The sequence below is a fragment of the Patiria miniata genome, unplaced genomic scaffold (assembly GCF_015706575.1).
Source record: "Patiria miniata isolate m_02_andy unplaced genomic scaffold, ASM1570657v1 HiC_scaffold_23, whole genome shotgun sequence".
Lineage (NCBI taxonomy): Eukaryota > Metazoa > Echinodermata > Asteroidea > Valvatida > Asterinidae > Patiria > Patiria miniata.
This window is the reverse complement of record NW_024037062.1, coordinates 4968192-4982690: the sequence shown is the minus strand read 5'-3', so window position 1 is coordinate 4982690 and position 14499 is coordinate 4968192. Positions and strand designations below refer to the sequence as shown.

General features: G+C 37.8%; 1 protein-coding gene across 7 annotated transcripts in view; it reads left to right on the top strand.

Moving 5' to 3' along the window:
* Positions 1–12682, top strand: part of LOC119731326 (polycystic kidney disease 2-like 1 protein) — a 52532-nt gene extending 39850 nt beyond the window's left edge. For 2 of the 7 annotated variants that reach the window (XM_038204480.1, XM_038204482.1), the window contains 5 exons: positions 1933–2112; positions 3058–3114; positions 4651–4758; positions 5395–5637; positions 8423–12682. In XM_038204480.1, the coding sequence (XP_038060408.1) occupies positions 1933–2112; positions 3058–3114; positions 4651–4758; positions 5395–5637; positions 8423–8455 (621 nt within the window). In that variant the 3' untranslated portion in view covers positions 8456–12682. Of the gene's footprint in view, positions 1–1932; positions 2113–3057; positions 3115–4650; positions 4759–5394; positions 5638–7168; positions 7195–8422 lie in introns of all 7 variants that reach the window. The other 5 variants (XM_038204486.1, XM_038204487.1, XM_038204481.1 and 2 more) reach the window with 4 other exon arrangements.
* The last annotated feature ends 1817 nt before the right edge of the window (positions 12683–14499 follow it).

The following is a 14499-nucleotide window of genomic DNA, read 5'->3' as shown; positions in this document are numbered from 1 at the left end:
GACCAACAAAAATAACTATTTTTTGTTGCACAGTTTGTTGTTAATTTTGCAGTGAGTTTGCTTCTAAATAGTCATTGCCTTTGAGTCATTTGTTTGAGTGAAAGCTGTTGCAGATTATAATGAGGGATTTGCTATTTCAGACTAAAAGTGCTTCCTATTTTGTGGCTTTGATGATCACATAATTCATGTTGCTTTTACATTTCTGGGTGTATTTTTGTTTTGATGCACAGATCTCTTCCTTGAACTTTAATAATGCTATTGCGCAGTCAATTCTCATGTAAAAATATTTGCAGCAAATAACCTGCATATCAGTGTAAATATAGCCTTGGTCAATGCTCTCGTCGTCATTCGTCCCGTACACGGTCAATCGTCGGCATATATCCTCACGCGCTATGCACATGCATGTAAAAATACAGCGCGAACAGCGACCTCACGCGGCCACTATTTTTATATGCAAATCAGTTGGGGACGATCGAGAGCCTTGGTTCAATCGTCCATGTGAGGTTTTGGGGGTGGTGCTCATTATGTTAATAGCCTTAGCTGAACTTAAATGTCGTTTTCTTATTGGTCGATCGTTGCGTGGAAACTTGCATAGTGAAACGTGGCACCGGCACCGTACATAATACACGTTGTGTGTCTCTGCACACGGCACCAATGCACAAAAACTGTGGTTCCACTCACGTCCGCAAAAGGCGAATAGCTGCAAATAATTTGATGACGTCCGGATTTACCAAGGTGTGATTGGACACTCCACATATTAGCCCCGCCTACACATCTGTATTCGCATACGAGGTCGTGCGTTAGAAATCCAGCGCAAAATAAAGAAAAACATAAGCTTTTGCCGACGATTGAACCAAGGCTCTCGATCGTCCCCAACTGATTTGCATAAAAAAAATAGTGGCCGCATGAGGTCGCTGTTCGCGCTGTATTTTTACATGCATGTGCATAGCGCGTGAGGATATATGCCGACGATTGACCGCGTACGGGACGAATAACGACGAGAGCATTGACCAAGGCTAGTGTAAATAGGAAATAAAAGGGGAAACCTTGATATCTGCCTGCACCCGGGTGTGAGATGTGCAGGATGTTTGAAAACCTACATTAGCAGAGTTTACCTGTTTACCCATGAAAAGACTTGACCATTAACATAGACCTTATGTAGGTGTCTCAGAGGATATTCTATGTCATTTCCATTACTTAACAAATGAATACACAAAAGGTATATTCCTGTCTATCCTAGCGATACAAATCTAGGAAAGATTCCCACATCTGGCCATCACTCATTTGTCCCTTCAGTGACTATCAGCCATCAGAAAGTGTTAATATGTCCTAAAAAGTCAAATTTTTGCAGGGAAAATTTTGAAGTATTTACTGAGAAAACACTTAAAAATGTTCAGACCAGTCGCATATGGTTTGTGCGCAGGGTGAAAAGTGATGGCCAGATATGGGAATCTTTCCCAAATGTATGTGGTATTGCCCTCTAACTCGGCCTCCCTTCGCTGTCTCTCCACCCAGGAGTATAAATACAAATGTAGGTGCCATGGTCCAATGGTTAGATGTTTGACTCATGTACGATGGTGTGTGGATTCGAACCCTGCCACTTAACTACAATTGCCTCTCTCCACCCATGAGTATGAATGGGTACTTGTGAGGGTAGAGGACCGAATGTGCACTGATATCGGCTGCCGTGTGGTCTCATGGCCTGATGAACCGGGAAATAATTGTAAAGCGTTTGGAGATTGTTGATACTATGGAAAGCGCTATATATGCATTACAATTAGTTAATTGCCCTGATCTCAAACTGCTGCGAGAAACTGATCACTGGTCTGACACGCTGATGAACAGGGTTAACAACTGTGGAGCACTTTGAAAATTTTGAATATATTTACCTAAGCATCACGTCATGATTGTTTATTTTTGGTTGAATCTCAGGATGAGAGCAGTGGGGGTAATGTGAAGCGAGAGCAGATGGAGCGTCTTGTCCGCGAGGAGCTGGAGCGCTGGGATTCAGATGCCTCCTTCTCTCAGACCAGTGGCCGGGCTGCCAGCAGGGGTGGCAGTGCCCAGCGCTCTCGACCTGGCAGCTCTGGATCCCAGAGGCTCACCCTTGGGGTAGGTTATCGTTAATTGTCTATGGATAACACTGTGACCCCTGCTAACATATCATGCCATCTCCCATTTCACATTTTAGTTTGCAACAAAGAAGACTGGCATGATTTCATGGATTCCAAAATTACATGGTATAGTGGAAGTCCTCATCAGTGTCACAGTCATCATGACCAATGCAAACTTGTGAATGGCAATTTGACATATTAAAAGAGTATTTTCTGTTTTCTTAAAAGAACATCCCGAGTGAAGTAATGCCTTGGACATCTGCCATACCACTTCACAGAGTGGTGTTCTTTGTGGAGAGCAGTGTAGCATGTTACTTCAGTTTAATTCTATATTGCAGGGTTGTAAAAGCTATCCTTTGTAATTTTGCAGATTGACTCTAATTCTGTATGTTTCTTCTTTTTTATTAAGTTATATGAACTCTGTATGTTTCTTCTTTGTTATTAAGTTACATAAACTTTTTTTATACGCTGTATATTGTACATTGTATATTTTTACTCAGTCTATGTAAGCCTAATAATTCGACAGACTCCATAACTCTACAAACACTGTGACTCCTATGAAACACCTCATACTTTTTTTGAAGATGGTGTTTCATTTTGTAAGTCTACAGACTTTGTAAAAGTCAGTGATTTATGTCTCTGCTACGTCATATATCTCCAGTCTGTAGAATTCTGAAGAGCAGAACAACAAACAACCAAGCAGTCTGTGTAACTCTGTACTCATATTGCATTATGACAATACCATAAACATGTATAATCACAATGACATGGCCTATGCAGATCATAGGCTATGCAGATCCCCTTCTGTTGACGCTGAGAGCCAAAATCTACAGAATATCAGCTACTCCCTATCAACAGCATTGTCCCAGTCTGTAGTGTTCTGCAGTATACTATTGTTTGTAGGATCCTCAATTTCTAATCAGTTGTTCCCTGATTTTTCTAGAATGCAAGCAGAAGTTCGACCAGTATGTCAAGAGATACCAAAAGTCGCCAGTCTGAGGTACTCCTCTAACTCAGAATAAAACATGAACTCAAATTTCACCATTGATGATGAAAAGAAAACCGTTTACAGAGTTTTAAATTTGACCATCCTTTGTGTTACTTTAACTGTTACTGTTTGCTCTTGCATGACATAATACTTGTGTGCATATTGATTGAATACAAGTGTGGGATTTTGACATTGCAAGTGTGCTTTTCCTTGATGGAATCGAACAAAGAAAGATCCAGGCTCATGTCAGTCTGTTATTAGGAAGTTTGTAAAGAAAGAGAGGTTGCTCATTTGCTCAGACAAGTGATGAAAAAAATATTCAAATTATGCAAATAAAAGATATTACGATACTGTTTAAAACACATTTCATGGTGTCTCAGAACAAAGACATTGACAAATGGGGTGACTGCCAACATACTGCACCTGTAGAGGACACATTTCCTGAGGTCACAGATTCAAATCCCATTTTGGATAAGGAGGGGAATCCACACTGAATATTAGGAATGCTATAAGCAAATCTTTCACACACAGTTTAAATGTTCTGCCAGCCCTTTACAAAAGTATGCACATATCACGCGTGGAAGATGCATGGAAAGTTGGTCTTTGCCCAGCGTCCTATTGAAAATATAAAAAACTATAAATGGTTTACACTGTATCTGATTGACACTATAGATAGTTGCTTATCATTGAAAAATACTTGTTAAATAAAACTGGAAGGCAGATCCCTCATTAACAAGGTCCCATTTTGTTAAATTTGGGTTCCATTTAAACATTTTGAAAAATGTGGCTGAGGATCTTTATTTTTTTTCCATTTAAACGTGTTGGTTAACTGTTTTCTTCCACTTAAAGATGTACTCTCCGTGCCCTTCAACAAATTTGTTTTTTGTTCTTACAACTTTATGTTTGATATTAACGGGATTTTTTAAAGTTTTTTTAAATATTTTGGATGTGTCCAAGCCTGTGGCTGCTTTTACGCTCATACAGATGGAGTAGACTAGTTTCCAGTCCCTACTTTATTGATTCTGATAGGGGGCGGGAACCAATCAACTCTGCGAGAACTGAATTATTGCCATGCCACAAATAATTTTAATTTATGAACTAATAATTCCTTTAACTTGGGCTTATTTCTACGTTCGAGTGAATAGCTTTTGTATTGCTAGAGAAAAGAGCAATTAAGAAAAATAGCACGGAAAGTACATCTTGAAAACAACCAACATGTTTTGGAATGTACATGTTCATCTACTGATACACAAAAGCACAGTTTGTTGTTTTGTGCACATTAAACCAGTTGTAAAAATTGCAAGTGTAATGATTTAAACAGTTTGATAGGATTACCATTAAGGTATAAACATCAGTTTCAGCACTTGTGTTGATACGAAATCTGTATTAGCTGCAGTGTTTACAAATGGGTATTTTTCCTAGTGTATGCTTCGCATGGTGTGCCAGAAAAGGGACTTAAATCCATGTTTCCAAATTTGATGTTGATCAGACTGTCCCATCACGTCCTTTAATTTTTCAACCTTCTTCCAATCCACTCATCCCCATAAGGTGACCTCCCCAGTGAGCAGAGCCCCTTCCACCACCTCCAGAAAATCCTCCATGTCCCCCCGCCCACAGACAAACGTGTCTGAGGTGGTAGTGGATGTGGATGTCAATGTAAGTTGGTTTTTTTGCAGTGAGTGACGTGATTTGATCCCTGTTTGGTGACTGCTATTGATAATGCCATTTCTTCGAAAGTTTGACTTTCCCAGTATTATTAGTTACACGATGTGCACATACAGAAAAGGTAAAATTCCTTTTAACCTGTAAATTTACTGTCCATTTGAGCAAAATTTCCGGAATTCTTCGCTTACAATTAGCAGAGCCATGACATTAAACCCTGATCTGGAAACAAAGGATAAAGAGATATATGTATTAAAACATACAAGAGAAGTTTGTAACATCCCCCCCCCCCCCACCAACCCACCACCGATGTTGATTTTGTATTTTGCATTGCTGGTGATTTGTAACAATGCTGAAGAGTCACATTGGTCCATTATGTCTTGTCAGAAAACAAAAATAAACATTTTTTTTTATCGAGTCATGAGTTTTGTATAAACACCCCCCCCCCCCCCCCACCGGGTAAAAATTGTGGAAACACTGCCACATTCTGTGTGATGTAAACTTTGCTCAGGTAAAATGTGAAGTCGTGTGTGAGGTCGTTTGTAGCAACCTATCATCTATGTCATTACACTCAAACCGTTTGTTTTGTTTGTCAAAAATCCCTCATCTCCATTTAAATGTCAACTCAAGGCTCCTCACAATGATGATGATGATGATGTGTTTGAGAAGGCTCGCGCTGCCAGCGTAGCCAGATATGAGGCAGCCTCTCGAGCCACGTCAGGGGCTGAATCTAGGGCTACCTCTGGGGCTGCTTCTAGGGCCACGTCTGGAAGCTTGTCTCGCGCCACCTCTTCCCTCTCAGAGGTCTCCACCAGCACCTCCCGCCCATCTACCCGAAACCTTAGCCCTCGGTCGGACTCTGTGTTGTCCAGCGTGAGTTTGAAGACTTGTGTGTGGGTCTCAGCTCTCACCGAAAACTATTCCAAATCGGGGCCATTTTTGAATGCATTTGACTTTCAAACAAACCCTTAATTTGAAGACTAATTTGCATGTTATTTTTCACATTCTGTTCATCATTTTCAAGCATTTATAGAAAATCTAGAGATAAAAGACAAGAAAATTTATTTTGATGAAATAAACTTACACAAAGCCAGTACAGCTGATCTGACTTGATCATTGTTTATGGGTCTTTGTAACTGTCTAAAATGGCCTTTGATTGCTCAGTATGTGTGGATATCCACAGTTGTGTGGATATCCACAGTTGTGTGGACATGATATCCACAGTTGTAGCACCGTGTGATTTTGATTTAGACCAGGTGGTTGCAATGCAAACAACTAACAGTAACCGACAGTAACATTGAGTGTATGTTGATATTTCCTCAGTATGATTACTAATAGTTTGGTTTTGTTTCACTTTCAGGTTTTGAAAGTTATCACAGTGACTGTCTAGAGTTTGTGAACATTTCTATGACATGTTTATATGAACGGAGAATTATTGCTTTAAAAATGTACCGTCTATGCTTTTCTGAGGTTTCAACCCGAATTATAGAGTGGTTTTTCTTTGGGGGTTTTTGTGGGAGGGGGTGTTTTGGTTATTATTTTTCTAGCACTACAAAAGTTGTTCTTTGAAATGAGACATTGAACGAAAATTTTAGAATTATTTGCAGCCTAACAAAAACTTAGTTATCGCAGTATAGACTGGTTGCTGCCCCTGTATCAGATGTGATAATGTAGAGGCTTTGAACCAGTGTGTTTGCATCGCAAATTTGTGGAATTAAACATAAAAGCCCTTTCTCAGGGGATTGCAGATATTCGAACATACAAGGTGAATGAACATTAGCTAGGAGAGAAACAATTGAATATTGTGAAGCGAATGGACAGTACATTTTTACAATCTCCAATGGGCATTGAGCCTGATGTCGTAAACCAAACCTTAAGAGTTACTCAAACACCTCCGCTGATTTCCTCGTTTTTTTACTCCTCATGAGCGCCATTACAAATTGAAAAGTTCTGTACAAAGTCTTGTATGGTTTGGAGTGTCCTCTTCTTTTTTATTGAATTTGCAGTTGCAGGCCTGCAGGTAGATTTTGAAGGATCCAGGAGGCTTTAGGATTAAAGTGGAATGTCTGTACTGTGCAAGCCTGGGTGATGGTTGCAGAACCTCTTAGCAGAGACATGTCACTATGTAGGGATATAGAAGCAGAAATCATATTGATCACCACAGTATACTACAAAAGATTGTGTATTAGCCATAGTGAAATCTACTCAACACTTTTGTGGAACTAGTGTTCTGTTTGGGAAAGATTTAATCTCACAGAGTGGAGTGATGATCATGTGTTGTACAGAGATTCCCTAAAGAATTCTTTCACTTTTGAGCACACTCACAAAGTTATATCCTGATTAACTCTTTATGATTCAAAGTATTCTTCTTTTTTTGTTCCTCCGTGTACTTTACGGATAATAGAAATCCTCTATTGGAGACGATGAGTAGTAAGTCAAGTGTGTGCCCAACCACAATGAGTTGATTAGCTGTTCTGTTACTTCAACCTCCTCAGTACCATACGTTTTACATTATATTACATTGCATTGTTCTAGATTCCACTCTGTGCCTTATGTGCACATCTACAACTCAGGATTTTTTAAGTGTGAGACTTGCCGCCTTTTGCCAGGTCAATAAGATTTTCCATCTCTCACTTGGCAATTGACTCAACTGCACACAGAACTGATGTATAATTTATGGCATTTAGACCTGTCAATCTTTTGGGGTTTGATCCGGTTAAAAAAGGGTTCAAATCAAGATGAATTATCTTGCCATGTCTGTTTTTCTGGGTATTGACTCTGCGCGCATGTTACCCCATCAACAGTTACAAAAGGAGAGTTGGGGGAGACAACGGGAGGTACTGTAGATTGCATAGCTGAATGCTGATGGTGCCTGACGCTCACACAAAGATGTTCTGGTTTTGTGCAGATTCAAAATAACATAAGTTGAGCAAAGTGAGCACTGTACACCCATGAACCAGTATGCATAAGTGGGTGTCCCTCCCACTATGTACTTGGCTGTCAGAAGTGGTAGCACTATCTATTGTCCATGCTCAGAGTCCCTAGGCGACACATACATGGACAGTTACTTGTTCAGCTCAACAACTGAGTTTCATTACACCCGATTGTACAGGGTGGTGCAAAAAGAAGGAAACCCACTTTCGACAGCAATTTTCACCTACTTATTGAGCGTATTTCAAAAATTCAATTTAATTGTTTTCAAATATTGATCTTTAAACATAAGTGACCCAAAAAAATTGCACATGCATATTTTGTCTCTGAGACATGGTAGTTTAAAAATTTCATGTGCCAAACTTGTTTGTCCACGGACGGCTTTATTCCATCCGCTTGACTGAGCTCCAGAGCTTGATTTGAAGGGGAAAAAACACTTCACTAGACTTACACGTGGACAACAGTAATTTTAGTGACTTGTATTCAATTTTTTATAAAGATTTTTTCACCATGTGTGGTTGAAGAGCTATACTGTACTAAATTATAAAAAAATCTCAGTTCAAAAAAGTTAAGTAAGTAGGTTATTCCTGTCAAATGTGGGTTTCCTTCTTTTTCACCACCCTGTGTATAGAGAGTCATCAATATGTCATGCACTAAACGGTACATTTTGTCACCTGAGCAATGTTAACCCCAATGAAAGGTAGCATTCTTTCTCTCCTTCCTGCAGGACTCAAACAACATGTCAACAAGCAATGTGTAAAGATGTCATAACTGCAACTGCTAAAATGATAACACATTGGCAAGAGCTTTTCAGTTCATTGTGGAACTCCCCATCAAGAAAAACGATTTCGTCTGCGAGGATTAAATTGCAAAACCTTATTGCTACAGTTCCTCTTGATATCACAGCCTACTGATTACCCAACTTATATGACCATGATCTATTTCATTTGGTTGCAGTGATGATTGGAACCAAATCGGTGACATTATGTCATTTTATGTCCTTAAGGCTAAGCCATTGATCAAATATTGAACCAGAACTATGTTGGACTTTCATTTATTTTCACCACAATTACCATCAAATCAAAGTATTAGAACAGATTATTAAAAGGATAAATTTAATGTACATTTATTGGTAAAAAGTGTGTATATGTAGGCATGCTGTTGTAGTTGTACAAAGAACATAATTTTTTTCCTAGTGTTGTAAGAGGAAAAAATCAATCTCTCTTTGCATCAAAATGCATCATCATTTTCCCTTAGATGTTTGAAGGTTCGTTCTGAATCTCAGGAAAAGGTGTATAATTCATTTAAAAACTAGATACCAATTTTGTGAATATTTGAGTAAATCTACTTATTCATGAATAGTAAGTGAGTTATATATACTGTCATTTGTAGTAATTGTGAGACTTGTGAAATGTGACAGATTCTGATGCTTGCATGTTTGAACTGTAATTCCTAGCGCATTTTACTGTATTAGAATTGTCAAATAGGCTGTTTTTCCCCACAAATATATCAATATTTCGCAAGTTGTAACCGCAGAATGTGATGTAGAAAAATGAACGAAAAGTGCCTTTGGAATGTTGTATTTGTACAAATTGCCTTGTGTTCATTGTGATTGCCGTGGTAGGTGATGAGACACAAATATTCCTTGCATATTATTTTGTGATATTCTTCAGTACTTAAATTGTAACTGTTTAATAAATTTAGCCTTAACCAAAGCTTCAGTACCAACAATATTCAACTAATACATTTGCATTTGTGCAGTGAAATATAGAACTGGTTTAGCTTTTTCCTAATTGTGATCGTTAGGAATTCAGTGCCTTCTAATTCTTGTAAACATTTGAAAATTGCACATTTTATCTGAAATTTTCGGTATGATTCCGTATAAGTATTTTTTGCCATCTTTCTCTTTGCTTTGCCCTAAACTGCTCAAGCATTCTTTGGTATTCACCTGGCCCTATCAAAGTATCTATTCTGTATATATTGTAAAATATTGTCAAATTACAGCAGGACATAGTTTTATTTATATTAAATTTATCTTTTAGATTTGAATATGTTCTATTTCTTGGAATTACAATTTATTTCATGTACAAGACTCACTCCTTTTAACGTTTTAGTGTTTACGTTTGTGTGTATGTGCACCATTTGGCCCTCTTTACTCTCTATTCTGGTACTCTTATTTTCCTATTTTTCAAATAGTTATTTATCTGCAGGGAATGCAGGGTTTGTTTTTCAATGTTGCTTTCAAAGTTATTTTCAGACAGTATTTCCCCTTCAGCATATTATTTGATTGGTACAAATTTTGCTTTTTATTTTAAGAAAGATAAACAAGAAGTACAAATTGTTATTAAGATATCTGTATCATTACGGACTGTCTTGTACTACAAAACAATGCTATTCTCTCCAGCTTAGAATTTTCAACTCTCCTTTTGTATTGCAGTATGTTGTCTTGTGTTGAAGGTATTATTTTTGTACATTTTCCCTTGTAATTTCAGCATGTTTTGGACAACGCTTGTACTACTTTCGTGCCTTAAACATTATATTTTTCTTGTGTCTTTTAACTGAAATATATGAGAATTCACCTTGATAAGAACAAAATCCAGACAGTGCCTTTGCCGTTATGTAACAATTATAGGGGGGGGGGGGTCTTCAATATATAGTAATTGCTTGCATCGTAAAGAAAAATTGCATCACTCTTTAAAATGAACACGTTGTTATATTAGGGAGAAGCCATCCAATTTTTTGGAATGATTATTCCCCAACTAAATTAATGTAAAAGCTTTAAAACTTAGGACATCGTAAGTCATTCAGTGGGAGTGTTCGTGTTAAGTAAATGTATGTTGAAGTAACCCTTCATTGTCCATTTAAAGATAGCTGATTCAGAATCAGACAAGAAAATCACTCTGAAAGACAAAATACGCCTGCAATATGTATAGCCTGTGCTGTCTTTGTTAAAAAGCATCTTTTTTTTCAATTGCTTTTATTTGGCAATAGAAATTCACTTTTGATTGAGACATTGAAAAAAAAAAAATTGTTACATATTTAGTTATGGAATAATAAGGACTGAACTAAATTTGAATGATTTGCTGACTAACAGATATCCCTCTTTCCTATCAGTATCGATATTGTAGGGATGGGCAACCAGTCTACTCGCAGGGCAGATCTATTTGCATGCAAAGGCAACCCAAAGTATTAGTAAAGCCTTTTTCAGAGGCATTTCTGCACAAAATGGAAATAAAGTAGTTTTGTCGTTTAAAGAAACATACAATTTAAAAAAATATGAAAGGAGAAAACATTTGAATTTGTTTAAGAGCACGGAGAGTACATCTTTAACTAGAAGCCATGTGTGTTGGCGTGTTTTGGCCATGACTTTCCTTTTGCCTGTTGCTGTTATGACAATATTGCCTTCTTTTGAATTTATTTCTTATACTTGCATTGTAATATAGTGCATGGACAATTATAATACATGATGTAGCTGCTCAACTAATGTAGAATATTCTTTACTAAGTTGTCATGGTCATTTGAAGTTTGACACTGTAAAAAAAAAAGAAATTCCACCTTTCATTATAGCTCTGTGTGCTTAAAGTATATCTGTATTTATGTAACTGAAGCAATATTGTATTCTGATTGCAACAATCTTTGTTAAAAGCTGACTAATGCACACTTATACCCAACAAACTTTGAACTTGAAAGTGAGACATTTAAAATATAGAAGACATTGGGTTTTTTTTTGAAGTATTATTATTATTATTATTTGTTTGGCTTGCTGCTCATAATACATGTAGAAAATACTTCAGCTTGATTGTGGTTTTAACCAAGAAAGGTAAAATGGACAATGAAGTCCCCACACAAATTCCCAGTAATTATGATTTCTTTTCATATTTGGCGCATCTTCTCAGCTTTAAACAAGGAGCCGTAACAATAGATGTTTTATTTAATTTAAAAAGAAGTATTGTGAATATAGAAATAGATTTAGGTCAGAGGTCATTGCATTCAACATTAAGAAAATATCCAACTTGCAATACGTGTTTAAGGGTTATCTAAATGGTGAACAAAAATCCAACAAACGAATGATTGTATTTAGACACAGCACCAAAAACCTTATTTACTTATATTTTTTGGATGTATCAAAATGGTCTGTGTCTCATTACTAAGCGATAGTTTCAAGGTTTGTTAGTCTTGCCTCAAGCTTCAAGTTGCTCTCCCCGTGTTGTTTTCAGGTTTCACCCTGAAAATATACAGATTTGCTTGCGAAATTGATATTTTTTCGAGCAATGCAAAAATTGTCACTTTTGAAATTCGTGTGCAAAGTAACACACAATAAAAACGATTTTTCAGAGGTTTGAAAACATCCAAAATAGAGAAAAAGTAATAATTTTCTGTTTAAATAAAACAAACAACCCCGTTTGGAGAAAAAGCACGAATTCAGCAACTTTAAGATCAAAGAAGGGTGTCATTTAGAGTTCAAGTAACAAGGGCGGATCCAGGCCAACTAATTTGTTTTGTTCCCCCCCCCCCCCAAAAAAAAGTGGGTCCAAAAATGTTTTGCCCCATATGAAAAGCATTGGGTGTACTATAGGACTCTTGTGCATGGCAATGGTGCATAGTGGCGCAATTGTAATGCTGTACACAGAGGCTGCCTTTTTTGCGACATCATCACTTTAAAAAAAAAAATGGGTTCTGTTCTGGGGGGGGGGGGCACGGCCCCGCTGCTCCCCCCCCCCCCCCCCCGGATCTGCTGTTGTTAAGTAATTACCTCAGTCAAGACGTTAGATGTGGCTGCATTTTTTCCCAACACAGTTCAATAGTCAAACCGTTTCATACAAGTTTACTGATGTCGATGCAAATTGCACATATCTTTTCACCTCCTGCAATAAGAGCGGAGTAGGCCCTGTAATACACTGTTTTCAATGAAAATGATGTTTGATTGGAGACAACAAAACTGGAAATGCAAGGATCTGTAATAAAACATTGACCAAGTGTGATAGTATCTTAGTTTCGTAATGTGTGCTGATTTATTTTTTAAATTAAACAAAGCACTATCAACACGGAGGATATTGTGCGTTGTTCAGTTGGATAATGTCAGAGAGAATCTGTTGAAGCTAAAAGTATGTATGGTGTGTTTGACCCGGAATTTTGTACAACTCCCCCCCCCCCCCCAAGTTATACTTTATATCAGTCTACGCCGTGTCTAGTTCAACATACTGTCTTTCATATTGCTACATACAATCGGCAATTTAAATGAGCGTTTAAACCCGGGAAGCCAATATTTCATTGACAGAACGTGAATAATCAGGAGAGTTGTGCTAATTCTCATGCATATTTTGCGTAAATGCCGCTTAATATTCCACCTCACTTAAAAAAGACCTACAAATTTTAAACGAATAATAATTTCATTATGACAATTTTCCCAACATTTATAGGATTTCCCCGCCTTTTCAGCCCCAAAGAAAAAATACATTAAAAAAAAATCACCATCGCGTTCAATTTCATTTGCATACCGGTAATCAAAAGGAAATCTTCCTCCTTGCATCAAGAAACAATCTTTAACCCAATATTTATCTGAATTAGAAAAAAAAGTGTTTTTAAAGCGTGTTAAAGAAACTTAACTAAATCTTTAAAGTTTGGTCCAAACAAATGAAGTTGTCACTCTCAATTTATTTCTAAAGACATGGGGTTTTTTTTGGGGGGGGGGGGGGGGGTTGGGGGGGGGGTACGGTGCCCCGCACCCATTGGTGGGTTGGTTAACCACCATCTTCCGTCTGAACAAAGTCATTTTATTCAGATATTAGGCAGGGGAAAAATCCTTATAAACGGTGCAGAAAATCTCAATGTTCCTTAAAGATTCCTGATATAATGTTCGTCAAACAATCTTGATTCATTGCTTCAGGAATTTGGACCCTTTTAATTGTCTCTGAGTTCATTCAACACTCTCCTCTAAACATCCAAGATTCGCCATGCGAAAATGGGAAACTTAAGATGCGTTTGATCTGATTTTCTGCTGCTCCGACAAACAAAAACCTGATTTCCAAATTCGGCAGTCAGCAAAAGGAGAAAATCACATCTGCATTTTACTCATTTGATTTTAAATCGTGAAAAGGGGGTCCGCTCATATTAAGTCCGACGCCTCATAAGTCCGACGCCTCATAAGTCCGACAGCCGTTTTTAATTAATTGCACATTAACATTAAGGGTTGCACCAACCAACCTCAACCCCCCCCCCCCCCCCTCGAATGTGTAATTATTTACGCCCGTAGCATTAACCCTTGCGCCACAAACTGCGCCGGCGGACTGATCTGCTTCGTGATATGCCATACAGCTATATTACTGGAGAGCTAACTTCATGTACAAAGAGATGCCTGCTGGGCGCATGGCGCATCTCTTCGAACATGAAGTTAACGCGCTAGTAATTTAATATAGCTCTACAGGGTGAGTAAAAAAAAAAAACGAAACCCATAATGTCGGGACTTTTGTTTTATTGAAGTTCTGCATGTGCACTTTCAAAATCAAGGACATGAAAGCCCATTTCAAAAGCTTTCTTTTAGTACGAGAATCATTCAAATCACTCATGTACTTTCAAGTTACGGAATTTTAAACACAACCACCGTTTTAAAGTTCTGTCCACGGATCACAAAAAAAAGGTGTGCGTTCTTTCAGCAAAACAAAAACAATTCACATGCATCCCTCTGTGATTGGTTTTCGTTTTGCTGAAAGAACACTGAACTTATTTAGTGATCCGTGGACAGACCTTAAAACGGTGGTTGAATGTGTTTAAATTCCGTAACTTGAAAAGTACATGAGTGATTTG